This window comes from Mobula hypostoma, chromosome 20 (assembly GCF_963921235.1).
Source record: "Mobula hypostoma chromosome 20, sMobHyp1.1, whole genome shotgun sequence".
In the NCBI taxonomy this organism is placed as follows: domain Eukaryota; kingdom Metazoa; phylum Chordata; class Chondrichthyes; order Myliobatiformes; family Myliobatidae; genus Mobula; species Mobula hypostoma.
The window spans coordinates 9,659,840-9,683,851 of NC_086116.1; the positions used below are offsets into that span (position 1 = coordinate 9,659,840).

The 24,012-nt window shown below is 41.1% G+C and overlaps 1 protein-coding gene across 2 annotated transcripts in view; it reads right to left on the reverse strand.

The window, feature by feature from the left end:
* Nucleotides 1-644: 644 nt before the first annotated feature.
* Nucleotides 645-24,012, reverse strand: part of LOC134359319 (N-acylneuraminate cytidylyltransferase-like) — a 36,229-nt gene continuing 12,861 nt past the window's right edge. For both annotated transcript variants that reach the window (XM_063072368.1, XM_063072369.1), the window contains 10 exons: nucleotides 22,888-23,052; nucleotides 18,665-18,795; nucleotides 16,548-16,642; nucleotides 14,438-14,579; nucleotides 12,620-12,719; nucleotides 11,523-11,884; nucleotides 9,923-10,019; nucleotides 8,554-8,915; nucleotides 6,465-6,561; nucleotides 645-2,102 (listed from right to left, as the gene is read on the reverse strand). In XM_063072368.1, the coding sequence (XP_062928438.1) occupies nucleotides 1,909-2,102; nucleotides 6,465-6,561; nucleotides 8,554-8,915; nucleotides 9,923-10,019; nucleotides 11,523-11,884; nucleotides 12,620-12,719; nucleotides 14,438-14,579; nucleotides 16,548-16,642; nucleotides 18,665-18,795; nucleotides 22,888-23,052 (1,745 nt within the window). In that variant the 3' untranslated portion in view covers nucleotides 645-1,908. The remainder of the gene's footprint in view (nucleotides 2,103-6,464; nucleotides 6,562-8,553; nucleotides 8,916-9,922; nucleotides 10,020-11,522; nucleotides 11,885-12,619; nucleotides 12,720-14,437; nucleotides 14,580-16,547; nucleotides 16,643-18,664; nucleotides 18,796-22,887; nucleotides 23,053-24,012) is intronic.

Consider the following 24,012-nt stretch of genomic DNA (forward strand, 5'->3'; position numbering starts at 1 on the left):
TTGAAGAGACCAAATAGTAAAGAGCCTAGAGTCAGGGTAGATCAAAAGAGTTTGACTGTAAACACTCACATTTCAATTTTCAGACTGACACTTGCGTGCAAGTAAGTGATCCCAAACATTGAGCAGTACAAGGTACAGAGAGCAACACCTTAGCTCTGCATGGCTATGAAAGAATAAATAAATGCCAAAGACACATCCAGGTTTTGCAGAATCTCCAGTCCTCAGACATTTGATTACGGGAGTGGTAAGAGTACCAGGAGAGATGTTAGAAGCTTGTATATCAGAAGCAAAGTGAACAATGTTAGTGCATGGACACAACTCCTGAACCAAATCCCTGCTAACACAGAGCCAGGGGCAGTGAGAAAAAGAGATGCTTCAAATTTGGAATAGAATATTGCAGGAACATGCCTGAAATATTGAGCCACACACAAAAAAAAGCTGGAGGAACTCTGGTAGTGAGGTCCAGATGAAGAGCTGAAGGCCCAGATGCAAGGTCTCAACTAAAACTGTTGACTGTTTGTTTCCCTTCACGGATGCTGTGACTCAATGAATTTTTCCAGATTTTGATTTGCATTTGCAGCCCCTTGTGTCTCCATGCCCCAAATATTAACTGACAAAATCAATACACAATTGGGAGAGGAACAGACAGTAAATTAAGATTTATTTATTTATTTATTTCAAACATTTCAAAGCAAACTACATTCATCTGAAGATTCCAATATTTACATTGCTAATCAAAGATCGTTGATTTATATAGTAAACTATTTTTAATAAATAGACGACCGGGAGTGGAAGTACCAGGAAAAGGGAAGGAGGCAGTGTAGGGGATTCAAGTATTTCATTCTCAAATATTGAAAATATATTGCTACATCGTTGAGCAACTGTGCTGAACCAGTCTGTGCATATACTATGTATACCCCAATAGCTCCGCACACACAAACTTGCAGATTCCCAAGATCACACAAATGAAAAACCCAGAAGAGATGAGCTGTGATTGTTAAAGAGTCAGAGCACATAAAAAGGCCCTTTGATCCATAGCTGTAAAACCATCAAACAGAGACAAACTAATTCTTCCTACATTTCCATCAACTCCCCTAGATTCTACCACTTAGCATTATATCAGGCCAATTAACAAGGTCATATAAGCTCATACTGTAGAAATACTTATGAATATCTATTAAAATTTTAAACCAAACCGATTAAATCTTCTTGCTATTTTGTATACTTCACAAAAATGTTTATAAGCACTGGATAGCTTTGACAGTTCTGGTCATTTCAGAAGTGTCACAGGATGTCATTTAACCTGTTACAACACAGAACAGTCCATTCAACCCATTGTCTCTATGCCAACACTGAATAGCGTAATCCCATTCTCCCTCTTACTTTCTTGTATTTAAAATATCCTTCAATCTCTCCTTTCTAGGCACTCTTGCAATTTGCCAACACTAGTGACTGATTGACCCATCAGAAATGCAAGAGGAAACACTTGATGTGCAAGGAGACCAGAGCACCCAGGGCACCCTTCATGGACACAGAGCATGTCAAAACTCAGACAGCACCGGAAATCACAATCAAAACCAGGTCCCTGCATCTGGGAGACAGCAAAAACCACAACCTCACAGTGCTGCTACCAACCCCACCTCTATGCAGTGCTTGCGTGTGAAGCTACTGCACAGTGGGATTAGTAATTTACATTTGATGGCTGACATGGACAGCATTCACCAATGGATCTGTTTCACTGTTGTAGGACTGTTTATCAAACTACACCATTTACCTCCCACCCTTCACCTCCTCTCTTCCCCTCCTTCACTCCATACTTCTTTTCCTGCCCTTTTGAGGTTCATGACTCTAAACTGTTCATTTCAAAATACTTTAACATTGGGAATGATTGCGCTTTCAGTTGCTTTGCTACTGCTTGCATTCTTGGCTCTGTTGTTTCTCCATCAGCAGCGCCACGTGGTCAAGAAACTCCTCCACATCACTAATTTTACCACTGTTGTTGCAGATGTAGTCTGCCCCTTGCTGAACTTGGGACGGTGCATCACCAGAAGCACATCCAACGCAAGCTTTCTTCAGGAACTCAACATCAGAGTCATTGTTTCCTGTTGTGGGAGAACAAAAAGTTTGCTGGTGTTAGCTTCTACTCTACATGTTGTCCTATGAATGACTGCTGGCACATGAAATGAATGTTGTAAACATAGCAGTCTTTGTTCCAGAGAAAATTATCCTAGCCTGGATCATCTCTCTTCCTCAAAATAGTTGTCTGGCTGGAGATTTCTTCAAACAGACACCTCAACCTCTGGATCCATTTGGTCTTTGGGAGGTGGAGCAAGGAGTGTCTACGTTGGCAGAGGTTCCACAGGCACAAGCCTTACTTCAGTATCTGGCATATCTGTATACCTTCCACTAACAGAATTTATGTGACAAAGACACAGGCCATGGGCCCAGACAATCCAAGCTGGTATTTATGCTCCCCTTAAGCCACTCCTAACTATATTCATCAGCATGACTCTTGATTATTCCTCATTTATCCAACCAGCCCTTGAATATATCTGCACTCTTCACTTCAATCAAAGTGGCTTTAGAGCCCTTCAAATATGAAGGTTATTCATTCAGCACCCAATAGATATAATTGAGCACATTTCAAAAACACGACATTTCCTTCCATGGTTATGCTGACGACACACAGCTTTGTCTCCACTTGAAACCAAACGACCAGTCAAATCTAGTCAGCCTCATGAACTGCCTTGAGGACATCAAGTGTTGGATGGCACAAAACTTCCTGCAGTTGAATGAAGGCAAGTCTGAAGTTGTCATATTTGACTCCATCAAAGTGATTACCAACAGTCTTGGTAACCTGTCCACCCTTGTCAAACCCCACGTCAAAAACCTTTGGTGTGATATTTGATTCCGCCCTTAAGTTTGACAAGCAAGTTAATGCAGTAGTAAAAGCCAGTTTTTTCCAGCTTCGTACTATTGCCAAGATCAAGTCCTTTCTCTCAAAGATCTCGAGAAAATCATCCATGCCCTTATATCCTCCCGCTTGGACTACTCCAATTCCCTGTATTCTGGGATTAGTCAGTCGTCCCTGTCCCACCTGCAACTGGTCCAGAACGCTGCAGCCAGGCTCCTGACAGGTGCCCAGAAGAGGGACCATACTACTTCTATCCTGGCCTCTCTCCACTGGCTACCAGTACGGTTTAGAATTGATTTTAAGGTTCTCCTGTTTGTTTATAAAGCCCTAAATGGGCTGGCCCTCTCCTATATCGCAGACCTTCTAACCCCTTATTCTATAAACGTGTACTTCCAGGTCCCTCAGGTTGGCTGACTTGGGGCTCCTGGCTGTCCCACAATCTAAATTTAAACTCGGGGTGACCACACCATTGCTGTTGTAGCCCCTAGACTGTGGAACAGCATTCCCCTCCTTATCAGATCTGCCCCCTCCACTGACTCTTAAATCCAGGCTCAAAACTGACCTTTATTCAATAGCATTTGAATCTTCCTGATGTGGCTGATTTTTGGCTTGTGCCTAGGCTCATGTGTTGTTTCTTTTGTGCCTATAAGCTGTGTGCCTTGTTGTTTATATCTGTGGTTCTTGTATTTGTGATTTTAGCTACCTGTTATGGTTTGTACAGCACTTTGGTCAACATGGGTTGTTTTTAAATGTGCTTTACAAATAAATTTGACTTGACTTTGATTTCTGGTGAGGAAACATTTGGTCTACAGACCGACTTCCTGTGCGTATTATGACACAGAGGCTGAAGCCCTAGCAACAACCTAGCACACTACACAACTTACAGTTTTACTGCTTGCTTGTTTTGGACGCATTGAGCTCAGCCATAGAGAATAAAATCATAGTGCCCTGTAAATAAATTGTCCTAAATTACGTAGGCTTCAATAGCAGGAAAATGTTAACATAAATACTATGTGATTTTCGAGCAAACAATATCGATGGGATTCAACAAAGTCAGAAGAGACTTATGAAAGGGACAAAGTTCCTGACAAACCTATTGTTTTATTTAAATGATACAACTGGCAAAACAGACAAGGGAGAAGCAATTCAGGTATATTTGGAAGGATGAACAAAAGTAGCATATTCCTTACCGTTGAGAGACTGGGAAATGCTAATTTAAAAAGGGGCCAAGGCTGCCCTTATAGACACCATCCACTGAAAGCACACAGGCAGGTGTGCCAAGGAGTTAAGAGAGCAAATGGTATGTTGGCTTTAATTGCAAATGATTTTCAACAAAGATTCAAGAACATTTTGCTTCAATGTAGTACTGGGTCTAGTTTTCACCTCCTTACCCAAAGGGGATTTACCTGTCAGGGAAGGGGTTCAGTAAGCAATCACAAGACTGATATTAGGAATGGCAGAAATTTATCCTTAAGAGTGGTCTGGCCTCCATGAACTTTATTCATTGGAGTTCTGAAGAATTAAGAGAATCTTAAGCATAACATTCTGACAGGACAAGGTGAACTAGCTACAGCAAGGATGATTTTACTGGGTGAAGGGTACAGGTCAGTGGTTGGGAAGAAGGGACCATGGTCTCAATATACAAGGCATTTCTTCACTCAACCTGTGGAATTCACTGCTATAGAAGATGCTGAATATTTCTAGCGAAAGATTTCTAGACACAAGGCATCAAGGGATTACAGGGAGAGGAAATAAATCATGACTGAGACAGAATCAGCTATGATTCCACTGAACGGTCAGCGTTTCGGGCTGAGGCCCTTCATCAGGACTGAAGAAAAAAGTTGAGAAGTCAGAGTCCAATCTTTTTTTTTCTTCAGTCCTGGCCTTGGCCCGGGATGTCGGCTGTTTACTCTTTTTCTATGGATGCTGCCTGGCCTGCTGAGTTCCTCCAGTGTTATGTGTGTGTTGCTTGCATTTCTGGCATCTGCATATTTTCTTTTTTCTGGTGTTAAGTTTGAATGGTCCCATATATTCTAAGGAAATCCTGATGTGATAAAATGTAATATGTAAATTCAATTTTGTTTCTTGAAATAATTTCTATCCATTCTTTGATACAAAAATTACTTTTTGCTAAGTGAGAACACATAGAAAGTATAATATGTACTTTGTCTACTTTGAAAGTTTCAGAGCATCTTTCTTTTTATTACTTTTGCCCATTGGATAAGCTGTTTTCTACATTTAGATTACTAAGTTCAGTTCCACAAGTTCAAGCTAATTTTTACTATCTAGTTAACAAACAGGTTATTGACCTGAAACACTAACTGTTTTCCTTTCTCCACAGCTATTGCCTGAGCTATTGAATATTTCCCACGTCTTTACTGATTTCCAATTTTTACCAAATTTCCCCCTTTTCTTCAAGTGAGACATCCTACTTGACAGATGAAAAGAGACACTACTTGGTGAGTCAGTAGTGAGTGGAAACGATACAGCAACATCCCCCGCTCCTCTAGCATGCACTGCTCCAGTAATGCCTGCAGACCTTGGCATGGTTTTGTGATGGCCCTCTCGTGGCGATTGCACCAGTGTTAAACCAGCTTCTGGAGACTGAGTCAACCAGCAACTTTTATGTGTGTTGCTTGAAATTCCAGCATCTGCAGATTTTCTCGTGTTTGCGTCTGGAGACTGAGTGTTAGTGGGCAGGGATTTCCTAACTGTCTGCTTAGAATGTTAAATTTCATGACCTTACTTAAACTGTTTGTTTTATTGGAGCTTTGTACTCCTCTCTGTGTGGTTTTTGATTCTACTTTGCAGCACAGCCTGTGGCAGACAATCTTGAGACATGCATTGTGTCCCAGTCGGTGATTATTGGGTCCGTGCACTGCAGTTTGTGTAAGCCAGGGGTCCCCAACCTTTTTTGCACTGCGGACCGGTTTCATATTGACAATATTCTTGAGGACTGGCTGACTGGGGGGGGAAGAGAGACTACAATGACCATGAAGCCTTGCGCGGGCACCAGTGCGCATGTGTGTACGTGCCGACTTTTTTCTACAAATCGTTTTTGGAGATTCTGTTCGGGGGGGTGTTAATCACGAATGCAATATAGGTGATAAGTGGCTAATACACTTAATTTCGTTTCTAAAAGGGTTGTTCTAACGAATTTAATATTGAACTCAGAGCGCATAGTTTCCTTGCATGAACATAGCGATAAGTCAATTATCAGGGGAGCTTGAAGTAAGTGTTGAACGAACTTCTAGTAGAAGCGGTAGAGGCAGGTTCCATATTATCATTTAAAGTAAAATTGGACAGCTATATGGGCAGGAAAGGAATGGAGGGTTATGGGCTGAGTGCAGGTCAGTGGGACTAGGTGAGAGTAGCGTTCGGCACGGACTAGAAGGGCAGAGATCGCCTGTTTCCGTGCTGTAATTGTTATATGGTTATATGTTATATGGAATGTTCAAGTAGACTCAAAGTGCCAATTGTCATTCTCCCACTCAAGGCCATTTAACCCACTTGCACAGGCTGTATAATGTTTTATAATATAAACACTCACCGAAATAAGCCACATTCTCCCAACCGATGCCCATTTCTCTCATCCAAACTTCCATGGTCTTTTTCTTCCATTGTTCAAAGTCAGGAATAAATTCTACCTGTAGCCCACAAAACAACCAACCACAGATTTACTTCATTAAACAAGATAAATCGCCCAGTGCATGGTGGAATCTGAGAGTGAATGGAAATGTGGGGAGAATAAAATGGAATTGACATAGGTGGTTGTTTAATGGTTAAAGATCCTGTTCTCAAGCATCATTAACAGCTCGATGAGCAAAGCAATACATAGCCGTGTGTTTCTCGTTAAAATCCCTCAAGTTCCAGCAACATTCTGGTAAATATGGGGCAGCATGGTAGCGTAGTGCTTAGCACACCACTTACAGTACCAGTGACCTGGGTTCAATTCCTACCACTGTATTCCTGTAAGGAGTTTGTACGTTCTCCCAGTGACTGCACGAGTCTCCTCCCACAGTCCAAAGACATAACAATTGGTAAGTTGATTGATCATTGTAAATTGTCTCATGATTAAGCTAAGATTAAGGTGTGTTGCTGGGTGGCACAGTTTGAACAGCCAGTAGGGCCTATCCTGTGCTGCATCTCAGTAAATAGTAAATTAATTTTCTCTGTACTCTTTCAATCTTATTGATGCATTTCCTGTAGGCAGGTGACCAGAACTGCATTCAATACTTCAAATAAGGCCTCACCAACATCTTATACAACTTCTACATAACATCCTAACTTCAGTACTCAATACTTTGATTTACGTGGGACCCATAGTAATGAGGAGCATATTAGTGGACATTGGATACCCCCCTAATTTTCTTATATTTATGTTCATATTATTTTTATTGCTTTAGTTTGTTATTTTATTCATTCACAATTTGATTAACGGTCAGTTGCACCAGCAACGGTAATATTTTAGGAGGTTAATTGATGGTTACAAGGGGCAAAGCTTATGCAGGCACTTGGGGTAGCTGAGGGGTCCTGGGGGCGCGGTAGTGCGTACGTGATGGAGTAGACGGAGACGGCCTCACAGCATGCATGGTAAGCCGATGTGCTTGTGCTCCTGTATTTCCAGAAAGGAAAATGAAGACGTTATTTTAAACTTCTGCATGCCTGCAAGTCCCTTTAGTATCCAAGTGTGCAACATTTATGAAGGCCAATTTGCCCAAAGCCCCCTTTACAGCCCGATCTACATGTGATGCCACTTTCCCAAGGAATTATGAAGCTGTATTCCCAGATTCCATGTTGGGCCACAGCTCGCGTACTGTGTGCACCTGGTCAGCATACCACAAGGAGTGTATAATTACAATAAAGGAGGTTTTCAGCATTAAGCAGAACAGAAGAATTATGAAGAACAAGCGCCTTGGCTGGGCTCATTTCAGCCAAAACCAAAAGGATTTAATTGGGATTCATAATGTCTACAACAGGATGTATTGAAACAGTGAGTGAAATGCCTGCTTTCTCTACTGGTACCGGAATGATTCAGTTTCTGCCTTGCCACTTGACGAGGCCATGGTTGACAAAGATTTTGTCGAGTGCTTGTAAGAGACCTTGGAGATGATGCCCACTGCAGTGTGTGCTAGTAGTGGAAGGAATGAATGTTCCCAGGCAGTGGGGCTATCTCAAAGGATGAATGCAACAGCTGTATAGCAAATCCTGTCAAAGCCTGATTTTGCTGTTATCCCTTAGACAAAAATAAACATTAACTTCAAACACAAGAGATTCTGCACATTCTGGAAATCCAGAGCAGTGCACAAAAATTGCTGAATACAACAGATCAAGTGGTATCTCTGGAGATGAATAAACAACCAACTTTACGGGCCAAGATCCTGCAGGATTGGAAATGATGGGGAAGAAGCCAGAGTAAGGTGGTGGAAGTTGGAGGGGGAGAGGTGGAGAGGGGATGAGGAGTAGTAGGAACCAGTTGAGGGGAAAGGTGGGTGAGTGGAGGGATAAAGTGCGAATCTGAGAGGTGATAAGTTCTGCCTGACCTGCTGAGCTCGTCCAGCAGTTTGTGTGCAGTCTGTCAGAAGCCTCATTAATTCCAAAGCTATAGCTAAAAAAAAAGCAATAAAATTAAAACATACCCGGATGCTGCTATTCTTCATTTTTTTAACTTCAGACATAATTGACAAAATGTACTCTTCATTTTTGCTTTCCTGTTCAAACTGTGATCTCAGGGAACAAACCACAAGGTTTACTTCTTTCTTTTTGGTTGTCCGATGGTTTTTAGTGTTTGCGGTTTCAGGCGCAGTACTCTCTCCCATGTTCTCAGCTTTGCATTTTGCCATCAGCCCAATCACGTGGTTAACAAATTCCTTCACATCACCGGCTCTGTCTTTGCTGCTGCAGACGTAGTCTGCCACCTCCTGAACTTGGGGTGCGGCACCACCAGAGGCACCTCCAAAGCGAGCTTTCTGCAGGCACTCGAGATCGGAGAAACCGTTTCCTTTTGGGGAAGAACAAAGATTTGTCAAGTGTTAGTATCTACTCTGCATGTTGTCCAAAGTATGAGTGTTGATGCATGAACATGGTAATCATAGAGCAGCCTCCTTTGTTCCAAAGGAAATAATGCCAACCTGGATCATCTTTCTCTCCCTCACCATGGTTATCCAGCTGGAAAATTGCAGCCACAAGTACCACAACCCCTGGTTCCATTACTCCTCTGGGAGCTGGAGGGAGAAATGTCTGTTCTGGTCTGGCAGTTAAGAAAGCAATGGCATGTTGCCTTTCATTGCAAATATTTTCAGCTGAGGTTCAAGGATATTTGACTGCAATTATACAGGTTGCTGCAGAGACCACACCAGAAAAATTTGTGCAATTTTGAATTCCTTACCCAAGAGAGGATTTGGCGGTCATGGAGGTAGTGCAGTAAAGATACTCTGATTCTTGGAATGGCAGCACTGCTTTGAGAGATCATATCCACTCGACCCTATATCCACTGGAGTTTTATTTAATTCAGAGATAAAGCATAGAACAGCCCTTCCAACTCAATGAGCTATACCGCGCCTATTTAACCCTTGCCTAATCACAGGACTATTTCCAATGACCAATTAACCCACTAACTGGAACATGGCTGTGGGTCAGAGGAGAGCTGTCTAGTAGGAGTTACAGTCTCGAATTACAGAGAAGAACAATTAAAATCAAAATGGAGCAGAACTTCCTCATTTCCCCCCCCTCCCCAGGATATTGGGACTTTCAAATTTACTACCATAAAAGATAAAGACCAAGATGCTGGATATATTTACGAGGCAGAAACGTTTCTTGACACAAAAGATGTCAAGGAATTGCAGGAATATGGAGACTGAAGAATCAGCTGCAATGACATTGAATGATTGAGGAGGATCAAGGTGCCGTATTGCTTTTCCTGCTCCTAGTTTCTAATGTTTGTTCGTGACAAACCAACCCATTTTCCATTGCACTGGTTGTACAATGCCCTATGATAGAAACACTCACCAAAGTAAGCCACATTCTCCCAACCGATGCCCATTTCCTTCAGCCATACTTCCATAGTGTTTTTCTTCCATTGTTTAGAGTTAGGAATCAATTCTACCTGCAGACCACAGAACAAACTACAATCAAATTTATTTTATTAACATAGATAAATTACACCAACTGTGAGTGAGTGACGGCATCTGTGCGCATGTGAATGGAAGGCGGAGAGAATAAAATGGGATAGTGTGGATGACTGCTTGTGCCATGATATCAATAACAGTCCAATGAGCACAGATATGTAACAACGCATCCATTTCTTTGTTAGTATTACTGCGCATTTTAACAGACTCATTTTTCCTGCATTTTCTTAGCTATTCCCCAAGGGGCTTGTGCTTGGGACACTGTCCTGATTAACAGCAGTGGTCAAGTCCTGGGCAAGGTATGAATGACCCAACCACCTTTCTTGTGCCATCCCATCCACTAAACAGTTTTTAATTCCCACTGACCTGAGACTTAACACCTTTCTTCAAGTGGCTCTTTGACATCACTCTACTATCATCAATGTCTATGACTGCTCAGTATGAAAACGATAACCCAAATGTCTGATACCTGCGCTAATGCTGTAATCATTCTATTTGTGCCTTGTTCTTGAAGAGGCCCAAGATCAGGTTTCCAAGATGCCGTGGGGCAGGGGTCCCCAACCTTTTTTTTCCACCATGGACCGGCTGGGGGGGGGGGGGGGGGAGTGTTCAGGTAGGGTTAAACTCACCTCAACATATCTTTTACAGTTAGGGTTGCCAACTTTCTCACGCCCAAATAAGAGACAAAAGTAGCAGTCAAATCCCGGGACACTTTACCCCAGGAAAGACTACCATGACCACGAAGCCTAGCGCGGGCACCTGTGTGCGCATGCATGACATGCGCATGTGATGTGCGTATGCACGTACGTGCCAATTTTTTCCCCCCACATGTCGGTTTTGCCTTCATCTTCCCGACTATACTGTACATACATTATTTCTACTTTATAAAGGCTGTGTATTTATCATATCATTCCTGCTTTTACTATATGTTAGTGTTATTTTAGGTTTTATGTGTTACTTGGTATGATTTGTTAGGTTATTTGTTTGTGTCTAGGAACGCTCAAAAATTTTTCCCATATAAATTAATGGTAATTGCTTCTTCGCTTCACGCCATTTCGGCACGAAAGGTTTCATAGGAACGCTCCACCTTAGCGGGGGAAATACGGGACAAGGGCGGTCCCGTTATGGGACAAACCAATTTAGCCCCATACCTGTATACGGGATGTCCCGGCATACACGGGACAGTTGGCGACACTATGTTCAAGTTCAATAGTGCGTGACAGGGAATGAGGAAAGGTGCAGCTGACTCGTATCGTTTCCTCGCGGCCCGGTAGCACATGCTTTGCGGCCCGGTGGTTGGGGACCGCTGCTGGAGTGTTAGTAGTGGAGACAGTGGACCCCATCTCAAGGGAGAAATATAACAGCACTGTGGCAAATGCAGTCAAAAGCTTGGATTATTTTGCAATTGTCCCTCATACAAAAATAGTTCAATCTTAAAGCCATATTCAAATAAATGCAAGTTAAAAGTAAAACATACTTACCCGAATGCTATTTTTCTTCATTTTTTCAACTTCAGGCATCACTAACAACCTATAGCCATGATTTTGGCATTGACTTTCGAGGGTAGAGTCTGAGGAACAAACCACAAGATTTATTTTGTTCATTTTGGTTTTCAGATCCTTTTTTGCCTTTGTGCTTCCAGGTGTACTGCTCTCCCCAGAGTTCTCAGCTCTATGTTTTGCCATCAGCTGTACCATGTAGTTAATAAATTCCTCCACATCACAGATTCTATCTTTGCTGCTGCAGATGTAGTCTGCCACTTCTTGAACGTGGGGTGCAGCTCCACCACAGACACCTCCGAAGTGAGCTTTCTTCAGGCACTCGAGGTCAGAGTCATTGTTTCCTTTTGTGGGAGAACAAAGATTTGTTATTGTTGGCATCTACTCTGCATGCTGTTGTATCAGTGACTGTCGATTAATATGAACTCACATTTAATCATAGTGCAGCCAGCTTTACTTCAGAGAAACCAATTATAGCCTGGATGATCTCCATTTCAAGATACAATTCTCCAGCTGGACAATTCCTCCAAGAGGTACTTCAACCATGGGATACATTCCAAAGTGGCTTTGAACACTTCAGAAGTGAGTTATTTATTGAGTACCCCTATAATTCTTATTCAAGCACAATTCCAGTACAGTATTCAACACTTTCTCTGTGCACACACTTCCTACACGCACTAGGACACGTACAAGCTGAAGCCCAGGGACAATCCAACATGTTGTATGGCTTAGTCAGTTTTACCATGTTTGCTCAGTTTGGATACAAAAATATTAAGCTCGACCACATGGTAAAATATAGAACATTTAGAACTGAGATGTGCAGGTATTTCTTCACACATGTTCAGCCTGTGAAATTCACTGCCACAGGAGATTGTGAAGACCTACCCGCTGAATACATTTACAAAAGGAGGTAGAACAATTTCAGCATACAAAAGGAATCAAGTCAGTATAACAGTTGAGATGAGAATCAGGTACGATCACATGTAATGGTCCAGCAAGCTCAAGGCACCAAATGCCCCTATTTCCTAATGTTTAGTCATTGCACTGGCTGTACCATGTTTTAGGGTAGAGACACTCACCAAAGTAAGCCACATTCTCCCAACCAATGCCCATTTCCTTCAGCCATGTTTCCATGGTGCTCCTCTTCCTTTCTCTATCAGAGTCAGGGATGAATTCAGTCTGCAGTCCACAAAACAACAAATTTGTTTTATTAAACTAGGTAAATCGTCCCTAATGTGTAGAAGAATGGTAGAATCTGTGGGGGAGTGAATGGAAGTATGAGGAGGATAAAATGGAATTGATGCTGCTGGTCAGCAGGGATCAAAGAGCCTGTTTCCAAGCTCCATGACTTGTCGCCAACAGTTTACTGAACGCAACAACTTGAAGCATTTGCTCCTTTGTTAGTATTACATTTAATCATGGTCAGTTTTATTTCATTTTCTCACCATTTTCCTAATCCCAGGCACAACATTAAAAGGGATTAGGCCTCACAATCAATACCCTGAATCAGCAGTGTTACACGATGGGGAAGGTGGGCAACAATGACCTGTAGAACGACACATACAATTAATACACACAGGGGAGTGGTTATTGCAGCTTTGAGTTCAAATGGAGGGCAATCACATTTACCCACACCCTTTATCCTTTTCCTTCATTGTCCTAATTTAAGTAGATTGTGCGTCCAACACTGCCATTTCAGTGTCCCAGATACAAATAGAAAAACCAAACCTTCCTTCCATTCTAATACTCCTACATTAATTACTTATGGCCTCTCTTCATTAAATATTTAGTTACAATTGCTTTATCTACAAACCCTTCTTATGACAATATCACAATGAAACATCTGAAGCTAGTTCTAGTGGTCAAGTCCCAGGCCAGGCATGAATGACCACAACCCACTTTCCTATGTGTAATTCTAACCACTGAATTATTTTCCTTTGATTTCCACTGACTTGAGACTTAATATCATCTTCAATCATGTGGCTCCTTCACATAACACTCACATCATCTTTAGAATTCAGGTCTTTGGTCCTCGTTTGGAGAAAGTCAGTGGCCCAGGCAAAACAAGGCACTAATAAGCAGGTTACTGTGGAATAAATTCTGCTAGTGTATTGATAAAACCTCTCATTCATTTTTGATGATGACAGGGAGCCGCTTCATTAAAAGATAATTAACCAGGTTAGAATTGCCATCCTTCTTGTGCACTGGACATAGCACACCAGTACTCCTACATAGGATGGTGCTGTAATTGTATTAAAATAGCTTGACTAGTCTTGGAGCTCCAAGAAATGTAGAGGAACTGTGGAATGCACCTTCCATTACTGCAGTTATTGATTACACAAACATGAAGCAATAGAATATAACAGCAGGTGATACTTCCCAAAAATAAACAAGTAGAGTTCAGTGTACATCTGGTCCTCACACCACAAGGAGGATGTGATTACAATAAGGTGGGTTCACAGGATTTTAACCAGGGTGTAGAATTAGGAGGAGCGAATGCCTTGGCTGGGCTTGCTTCTTTTGATAAAAAGAGACAATTAATTGAGATTTAGAAGGTGCATTACTGGCTAGTGTGGGAACAATAAGCCAAAAGCCTGTTTTTGTGATTACAATGATTCTGTGTGTGCCTTGTTCTTTGAAGAGGACACAGTCATGTTTGTAAGATGTCGTATCCCTGCTAAGTTACTGTAGCGCATCATGTAGACGATACCTACTGCAGCATGTGTGTCAGCACCAGAAGGAATGAGTGCCGGTAAGCTTCAACTCATACTATGAATGCATGGCAAATTCAGCAAAAATTCCAATTAATTTGCAACTGTTCCACAGATAATATCAAACATTAATTTCAAAGCCAAGTTTAGAAAATTGTACTAAAATAATTCAAAAAGTATACTTACCCGAATGTTATGGTCCTTCATTTTTTTAATTCTTGGCATATCTGACAACTCATACCCTCGACTTTTGCATTCACATTGGAGTTGCGAGTCCAGGGAACAAACAACAAGGTTTACTTTGTTCATTTTGCCGAAATAACCACACCTAACCAAAGAAATTGTGGTCAACTTAACAATAAGCCCAAAGCAGCAATATTTAATGCACATCAACAGAATAGAGTTGTTTGATTGAATCACTACCACACATAAAAATTTACTTCTTCAGCATAACAAATCCAAGATAATCTCACTTCAGGCCTGTTATTTTCTCAGTGTTAAAATAATTTAACTCCTTTAGGAGAAGAGCTTCATGGTACTCGTTGGAATTTAGAAGATTGAGGGGGGATCTGATTGAAACGTATAAGATCCTAAAGGGATTGGACAGGCTAGATGCAGGAAGATTGTTCCCGATGTTGGGGAGGTCTAGAACGAGGGGTCACAGTTTGAGGATAGAGGGGAAGCCTTTTAGGACCGAGGTTAGGAAAAACTTCTTCACACAGAGAGTGGTGAATCTGTGGAATTCTCTGCCACAGCAAACTGTTGAGGCCAGTTCATTAGCTATGTTTAAAAGGAAGTTAGATATGGCCCTTGTGGCTACAGGGGTCAGGGGGTATGGAGGGAAGGCTGGGTTCTGAGTTGGATGATCAGCCATGATCATAATAAATGGCGGTGCAGGCTCGAAGGGCCGAATGGCCTACTCCTGCACCTATTTTCTATGTTTCTATGTTTCTATGTTTCCTCGTTTATTTAATGTACCATCTTTATGACATAAAAGTACAAAGTAACTTTATTACCAAAGTAAATGTTAGGATATATATGTTACGATTAGTTTTCAGGTGGGCATACTCAGTAAATCCATGATATGATCAATGAAAGATGGCACCCAACAAGGCAGACAAGCAACCAATGTGCAAAAGGAAACAAATGCAAGGAGGTGTTGTACAGCAATGAAGCTGAGAAAATATCTGCCCAATTTTAAGTAGGTACCAAAAAAAAATGCTAATACTAAAAATAAACCAGTGTTAGAGAGATTCAAAAGGTTAGAAGCCTCAGAGAGAAGTATTTAGTTTTCAGTCCTTGACCTTTGCTAGGAGTTACTTTACATATGCTTGACACACTGTATTCCCAGCATGATACTATTTTTATTAAGTTTCTATGTAGGCAACATCAAATCTGGAAATAAAAAGTTACTAGAGAGCACAGTGTTTCCTCATCTTTTACGGTGCATATTGAAACTATATCAGCACCAACTTCATGTCAATATTCTCTAGTGAAGAATGACAAGTACTGGAAGAAAGGTTACAAAGACGACTCATGTAGCTAAACAATTCTGTTGCTTTAAAAATTATAGTTGAAAGAGGAGTAAACAGCAAGATAGGAATTGGGCAAGACATTTTAGATAACAGACTGTTTTACTACTTTCTGCTAAAGTGGGAGGTTATAGAACAAGGGAAAGTGGGGCATTTATCAAGGTAAAGTGATGAGGAATAAAAGATCAAAAATGGAATTAAAGAATATTTCAGAGGAGTTACATGGCTAACTGTTAATAGAAATGTAAAACTAAATGAAATTAAAAGAAAATTTTGTTTTGAACCCAGAACAAGAGAGAAAAACAAAAAAAGTCAACAAGATCAAAGAGAACACCTGCTTCAGTGCAAACCAGACACAATGCACTATATTTATAGTTGTAGGAATTTATGTAAATTGCACAATTTTTTTGGGGAAGTATGTTTTGGCTGTATTGTACTTTACACAAGGTGCACTCTCAAACAAAATTTTTGATGACGTGGTTGGTTCCAGGATACATATTGGGTAGAAAAGTCAAGGTGTTCTTGTCGGCTTTAACCAATAATACCCCAGGAGTCATTATCAATCCAATTCCAATATTTTTAAACAGTCAGAAACCTTGAACCAGACAAATTTTAATCATTTCAAATATGCACCGGGTGGAAGAACAGAAGTACTCGTGTTGGAAAATTCATGCTCAACATTGCAAAAATCTAATATTACACCATTGCATAACAATTTACTCAAAATACATTCCATACTTACAACTGTGCTGTCTGAAATTTACCTTTTAACTCTTTGTTCAGCAATGGGCCAGTCAAGTTCTTCATCAATATCTACACTATACTCTGGCTGCATCTCATAATAAGCTATTTTACCACCCTGATTAGAAAGACAGAATAAATGGTTAAAACCTCAAAAAATCAATATGCCATTGCCACTTCCCAAAACATTTCAGCGGATGTTTTGCCCAAAAGACCTTCCTCACAACAAACATAAGCATATTACTTTAATTGGATTAAAGCTAAATCCAACCACTGATGCAGTTTTCCTCTGATTAGGTTGAAATGAATATGTTTCATTTTAATTAATTAGGAAAAGTAACATTTCAGTAACTATCTCCTTTCTCCAGCCCTCTATCTGAAATCTTGTCCTTCCTGCAGCCCTGTGCTTTCCTCTACCTCTCTATCCCAAGATTGGAACTGCCTTTGCCTCACTCTTCACGTCTCAATAAAGTTAATCTTAAAATTTCCAAATATCTCAAGATCACCTGCCTCACCATTAGAAATACCAATATTCACATCTGCAAATTTTCTCATTATACCACCTAGATGTTAAGTATTTCACACAGCCATTTTAATAAATATTTATGTTATAATGCATCTTATGAGGGACAGATATACAGCCACTGATGAATCTTTATTAAGAATAGGGCAATTAATTCGAATTACATATGGTCTTGCCAAGCACATACACATTTCAGAAAGTTCTGCGAAACAGCTACGTGTTCACCCAACACACTGATGAACACAACTGAAATATCCCCATGCCTCAACTCCCATATAATGTACACTTCATCTCAAGTTGTGTCCTGTAGCACTCTGGCATTTCCTGCCACTCTCAATCATCTTATCTGAAATATCGCTCGTAGTCATTACCGTGCAACTCATTGCTCAAGATTTGTCAGGAGGCTATCAAAAGAAAGCCAAGAGATAATCAATCCTCCTGAAGGTGGCAGCTCAAAAGGATCACTGCCACCTAGCAGGCACATCAAGGTTAAAAAAAAGCTTATCATATTAAGGGAATCTTATGGAAGACATTTTTACTTCATTTCAAAAGGCTTTCTATATAAATTATGGAAAATTTAGAAAATTAAAGTGTGTGAAATGTGAATACGCTGAGATACTAAATAATTTTGGAACTTATTTTGTAATCTAACTAATTTTACAACACATTTTTGCTACATGGCTAACTAGATATTAAATACAAAATGCCATGCTTCATTGGATATTGCACCGTTCAGGTTACTCGAAGACAACAAGACATGGTATTAAATAGCAATACCAATAAATTTCCAGCTTGCATACCAAAGAAAATTAGGCCTGTCTATTTAAATGTTAATAATTTATGACTGTACAACACTTTTTTTCCCAATGCTAAATAATTCCTCCAGCCTGGAACATTTACAAGAACAGAGATAAAAACTTTGATGTCCAAAAGCTATGAATGGAAATAATTAAAGATCATAAAAATTACACTGCTTCCTACCTGATCTATCAGCCACATTATGTACCTGGATGGTGCAACAATTCAATGCTGGTTTCTGGAATGTTAATTGTGGAATACTTGCCAATGGTCATGCTTCAAGGCTAATAGATGGTAGCCTCGCTTGTTGGAAAAGGGTTGATCTACCCTCAAGCAGCAACAATTACGTAGTATTTACTACTTGGAAAAGTATTTGTACTTGAACCTTTTTTAAAATAAGCTGTCACTCTGCAAACACATTTTCAGAAGGTGTCAAAGCTTTGACTCTCACAAACATAAAGCAATTTGGGTAAAGGTAAGTAGGACAGGGAAATTCCTAATCTCAGGCTGTTAAATCAGACCTGCCAGATCTGGGAAACCATTAAACCAATTTTGGGATTCTTGTTTACCCCAGGGATTGAGCACAGGTTGATTGCGTACATTTTTAATTTGAGACCACTTGTTTGAGTACTGTTTTATCAGAGGAAATAAAAATATATTGAAAAATGCAGTTCACACCCATTCTAGGGGCATGTGCTGCCACACCAAGAGGAAGCTCTCAGGCTCCCTGTCCTGTGCCTAGAAAATTTGCCATGTAATAGGAGTACAAGTTCCATCCTATTATGGATTACTTAACAAAAACATTGTACATGACATTACCTGGACATATCCATTCTCAAGCAATTCTGTAGTGGCAAAATAGAATGATCCATTTTCACAGAGCTCTCCTCGCCAATCTTGTCTCCTTGGTCTCTTAGCTGGATTTAAATTCAATGGCTCTGTCACTTTATCTGCAGACAGGTAAAAATTAATTAATTTCTTCCACCTTCAAAGTTCAAAAAAAAATCACAGCAGCACCCGTGATTTCTTCTCCATCTACTTGTTAATAGGATCCATGGACACCATTTATTTCAGCTGCAGTGTTTTCCTTTACTCTCCACTGAGGATTCCCTACCCCTGAAGCTGAATGGGCTTTTATAGTTATAGAGTCAAAAAGAAACAGGCCCTTTGGCTCATCTAGTCCATGCCAAAAACCATTTAATCTGCCTCCTCCCAACAACCTACACCAGGACCATAGCCGTCCATATCCTTACTATCCATGTACCTATCCAAACTTCTCCTAAACGTTGAAATTGAGCTCACATGAACCCCTTGTGCTGCTAGTTCGTTCCACACTCTCACGACCTTCTGAGTGAAGTAGTTTCTCCTCATGGTACCCTTAAACCTCTCACTATACCCCTCAATTTTGTATACTTCTCTCAAATATCCTCTCAATCTTCTGCATTTTACAGTCTTACCCTATTCAATCTTTCCTTATAATCAATTCTTCCAGCCCCGGCAACATCCTTGTAAATTTTCTCTGCTCTTTCAACTTTGTTTACATCTTTCTTGTAGGTGACCAAAACTGCACTCAATACCCCAAATCAGCCCATACCAAAGTCCTACACAATTTCAACATAACATCCCATCTCCTGTACTCAGTACTTTTGATTTATGAAGGCCAATGTGCCACATCCTTTCTTAATGATCCTATTTACCCGTGGTACCATTGTCAATGAATTATGGACCTGTACTCTCAGATCCCATTGTTCTACCACATGGTGTAAGATCTACCCTGGTTGGTTGAAGCATCCCATTTTACTCACATTTGCTCACTGATTTACTCCCCTTTTGTTCCAAAATTGCAAAAGAATTTTCCTAACCTCACATTCCACCCACCTGTCTTCACATTCAAGAATCTTCTACCATTTGCAATCTACAAAAAAGTGTACTCCCGCCTAATCTCCAAGTTCAAAATAAGTTACACGTCACCACATACAACCCCAAGATTCATTTTCTTGTGGAATATTCAATGAGTCCGTAATAGAATCAATTAAAGTCTGCACCTTGCAGCTCTATAGACTTCCCTATAGACTCCCTATAGTAACTTAATCCATTCTTAAATCGTCTCCAGCAAATCAACCCCTTCACATAATCAGGAGACAAAACATGTGATTTTTGGAGCCATTCTTTCTATTGTCTCCAATTCCCAACAGTTGTTCCAAGTGAAAGGGATTTATTTTTATTTCCTTTAATATACTGTAGGTTATAGTCTTCAGAATGCATCCTCCTCCATACAAACTAGTCACAAGTAGGAACACTTCACATTCTATACCATTTTTACTCAGTGGGAGAAAATGGGTGATTGGAGCAACAGAGTTAACTTTAGGATTATGGGTGTGGAATTAAGGACACAGACAAGCCAACAATAGTACATGGAGGAATCAGAACAAGGAAGTGTATCAGCAACAGAAAATGTTAAATGTGGAGGGCAGCATAGTTCCAGAAATGTAATGATGGAAAGATAATCACTGTTTGCCTTGGAATAGATAAACAACCTGAAGCTCAAAGTGGGCTCAGATACAAAGATCACATTTGCAGGCAGGTTTAATTTCTAAGTCTCAGGATCAGCCCAGTGCCTTCCTGCATCCTATTTGATTGCATTTGGCTGATATCCCTCTAACCCAGGGGTTCCCATCCTTTTTTTCATGCCATGGACCAATACCATTAAGCAAGGAGTCCATGGACGCCAGGTTGGGAACCCATGCTTTAACCATTCCTATCCAGGAACTTGTACAAGTATCCTTTAAGCACTAACCACTTCTCATTGCTGCTTGCTCCACATTATCCAGCCCCCTCTGTGTGAAAAATGTGCCTCTCAGACCTTCTTAAAGATTCAAAGTACATTTATTATCAAAGAACATTTAATTTAAACACCTTGAGATTTATTTGCTTAAAGGCAGCCACAAAACAAGAAACCTGAACCCTGAAGAACCTCATTTAAAAGACTGTAACCGCTGCACAGAGAAAGGGGGGGAAAAAAGCACACATTATGCAGACTATAGAAGCAAACTTCCACAATCCGAATCAGATGGAGTCCTTAGAATTGCTCCCTGGAGTAGCCAGAGTAGACTCAAGCCTCAACCTCAGTTCATCATATCAGCAGGGCAAAGTCACCATGACACTTGCAGAGATGACAACCATCAGTGCCACAGATAGTCTTTCCGTTCTCATCTTAAACATGTACTCTTCAGTTTTAGACTCACCTATTCTTGGGAAAAAAATGTGACCACCAATCTTTATCAATGCCCCCATGATTTTCCAGTTAGGTAGTTAAGGCCAACTCACAGTCTCCTTCACTCCAGGGACAAATGTCCCACATAACTGGTCTCTCCTTACAACTCAAACCCTCCAGTCCTGGCAACATCCTTCTGAATCTTTTCTGCACCTTCTCTAGCTTAATCACACCTATTTAAAATTACTTTCTCTGCAAAATGCATCTTGTAATACCACGCAAACAACAGGAATTCTGCAGATGCTGTAAATTCAAGCAACACACATAAAAGTTGCTGGTGAACGCAGCAGGCCAGGCAGCATTTCTAGGAAGAGGCCAAAATGATAGGAGAAGACGGGAGGGGGAGGGATGGAGCCAAGAGCTGGACAGGTGATAGGCAAAAGGGATACGAGAGGATCATGGGACAGGAGGTCCGGGAAGAAAGACGGGGGGGGGGGGACCCAGAGGATGGGCAAGGGGTATATTCAGAGGGACAGAGGGAGAAAAAGGAGAGTGAGAGAAAGAATGTGTGTATAAAAATAAGTACCAGATAGGGTACGAGGGGGAGGTGGGGCATTAGCGGAAGTTAGAGAAGTCGATGTTCATGCCATCAGGTTGGAGGCTACCCAGACGGAATATAAGGTGTTGCTCCTCCAACCTGAGTGTGGCTTCATCTTTACAGTAGAGGAGGCCGTGGATAGACATGTCAGAATGGGAATGGGATGTGGAATTAAATATCTCCCCCTCCAACTTTCAAATCCCTTACTCACTCTTCCTTCAGTTAGTCCTGACGAAGGGTCTCGGCCTGAAACGTCGACTGCACCTCTTCCTAGAGATGCTGCCTGGCCTGCTGTGTTCACCAGCAACTTTGATGTGTGTTTCTTGTAATACCATATTTTTCGAATTCCTTATGATATCAGCCATTAGGCCTATCAAATCCACGTCAGCTATTAAAGAATTTGCACTCTTCCACTCACTTTCCCTGTAACCCATTTCCTCCACACCCTCAATAGCTTTCCCTTCCTTCACACAGACAAAATCTAATCACTCACCCATTACACCACCTTGCATGTCACAGAACCTTGGTAAAAGCCATCAGGTCACAAGAGGCATGTGTAAACACCACACAGACAACATTCCAGGCCAAAGTCAAACCCAGAGTGCTGTGACTCTAAAACCGAGATGACTTCCATCTGCACCACTGTGCCTCACATTACAACTTTCTGAAACAGTGCAGTAAGAAACTACCTGGTAACATTGAAAAAATGGTACTACGGCCAAGAATTTGAAGGAGAGGTAGGAATATAATAAAGAATACAGAAAATAAGGCTCTGCCAGGACTTAGGATATTTGGGGTGGGTCAGCATTAAGGAAAGGAATTGGTGAATGTTTCCTTAACAAACCTGGGCCACAAAGGGAGTATGCAAAAGCTACTGAAGAAACAGGGACAGAGATATGGGCTAGTACTGGGAATGTCAAAAGTACTTTACTGATTAGGGCCCAACAATGGTAATAACAACTGGTAATAACAGAGGGTAGTCAAAACAGAGGTTTCACAAAATGTACACTTCAAGAGAACTTGGACAAAGACTTAGAACCTTAGAAATAAACTTCATACATTATCAAGAAACTTATCAGTTTTAACCAACAAGCTAATAATTTCAGCCTTTGCTTTTCAAAAAAAATCCCTTTAAGAATTTTTCAACCAGGAATCAAGTAGATTAAAAAAAACAAAACATTATAAGAGCAAGCATTTTAAAAATAATAATAAACTGCAGATATGGTATACCTGCTTGTACCTCCAACCACCGAAATTGATGACGTCTTACGACAGAAAACACTGAATCGTACTCCTTTTCCTTCATCATCTTTACCACTTCAGTCAAATGACACGGGAGGAGACAAGGTGAAGTGCACTGTATATTACCAATCACGTCAATGTGCATCTCGGGATCTAATACAAGAATAGTTCATTATTTATAAATGCAAGTAGGAATGGAGATTGCAAACTATCATTCAATTAAGCACACGCAATTTGCTAGCCATTTAATCTCTGGGTGAGCATTGTTACTGTAAGATTAACACATCTAAGCAGGACAAATGATGACCATAATTAACCAATAGGCATCTTCCCAAAATGAGGTTATGAAGCTCAGGTTCCAATTAACTTATTTATAAGAAGAACATGCATTGTTTGCATTGGAAACAGTTTGTCTTTTCAAAATGTTGTCCAGTAGCCAACAATTGCACCTATATTATAACACAGAAATATTTCAGCCGAACAAAATGAAAGTAACCTTGATATACATGTACGGGGTCTTTCTTTTTTGTATGTTAAATTTAAAATGGCTTCTTTGTTATGTTATACTGGGGAATGCTTCTTTGTTATGTTAAATGCTGAGGAAGTCTCTAGCTAGTCATTTGCTTGGGTTAATACAGACAGCAGGGTGCTATTAGCCAATGGGTGTTCATGTATCGTTTTGTTTTCGGATGATAATGCTGTCTCATATGACTGGGGACGGGGTTTTGGCGGAGAGTCGGAGGAGAGACCGGGAGGACGGTGGACGTGCGGGGGTTTTGGCGGGGAGTCGGAGGAGAGACGAGGAGGACGGTGGACGGGTTTTTGACGGGGAGTCGGAGAAGGGACGGGGAGTCGGAGAAGGGACGGGGAGTCGGAGGGGGGACGGGGAGGGCGGTGGGGGGGACGGGGAGTCGGGGGAGAGACGGGGAGGACGGTGGAGAGACGGGGAGGACAGCGGACGTGCGGAAAGGCTCCGGTCGATCACTCCGGGTGGTCCCAAGCCGTGAGTCGACAGGATCCAGGTGGTCGTCAGGAATCAATTGAGCTCCAACGGTTGCACGCGAAGAACTTGGACTTTGATAAGTCTTGGTGCCTTTTTTTTTCATTACTTCC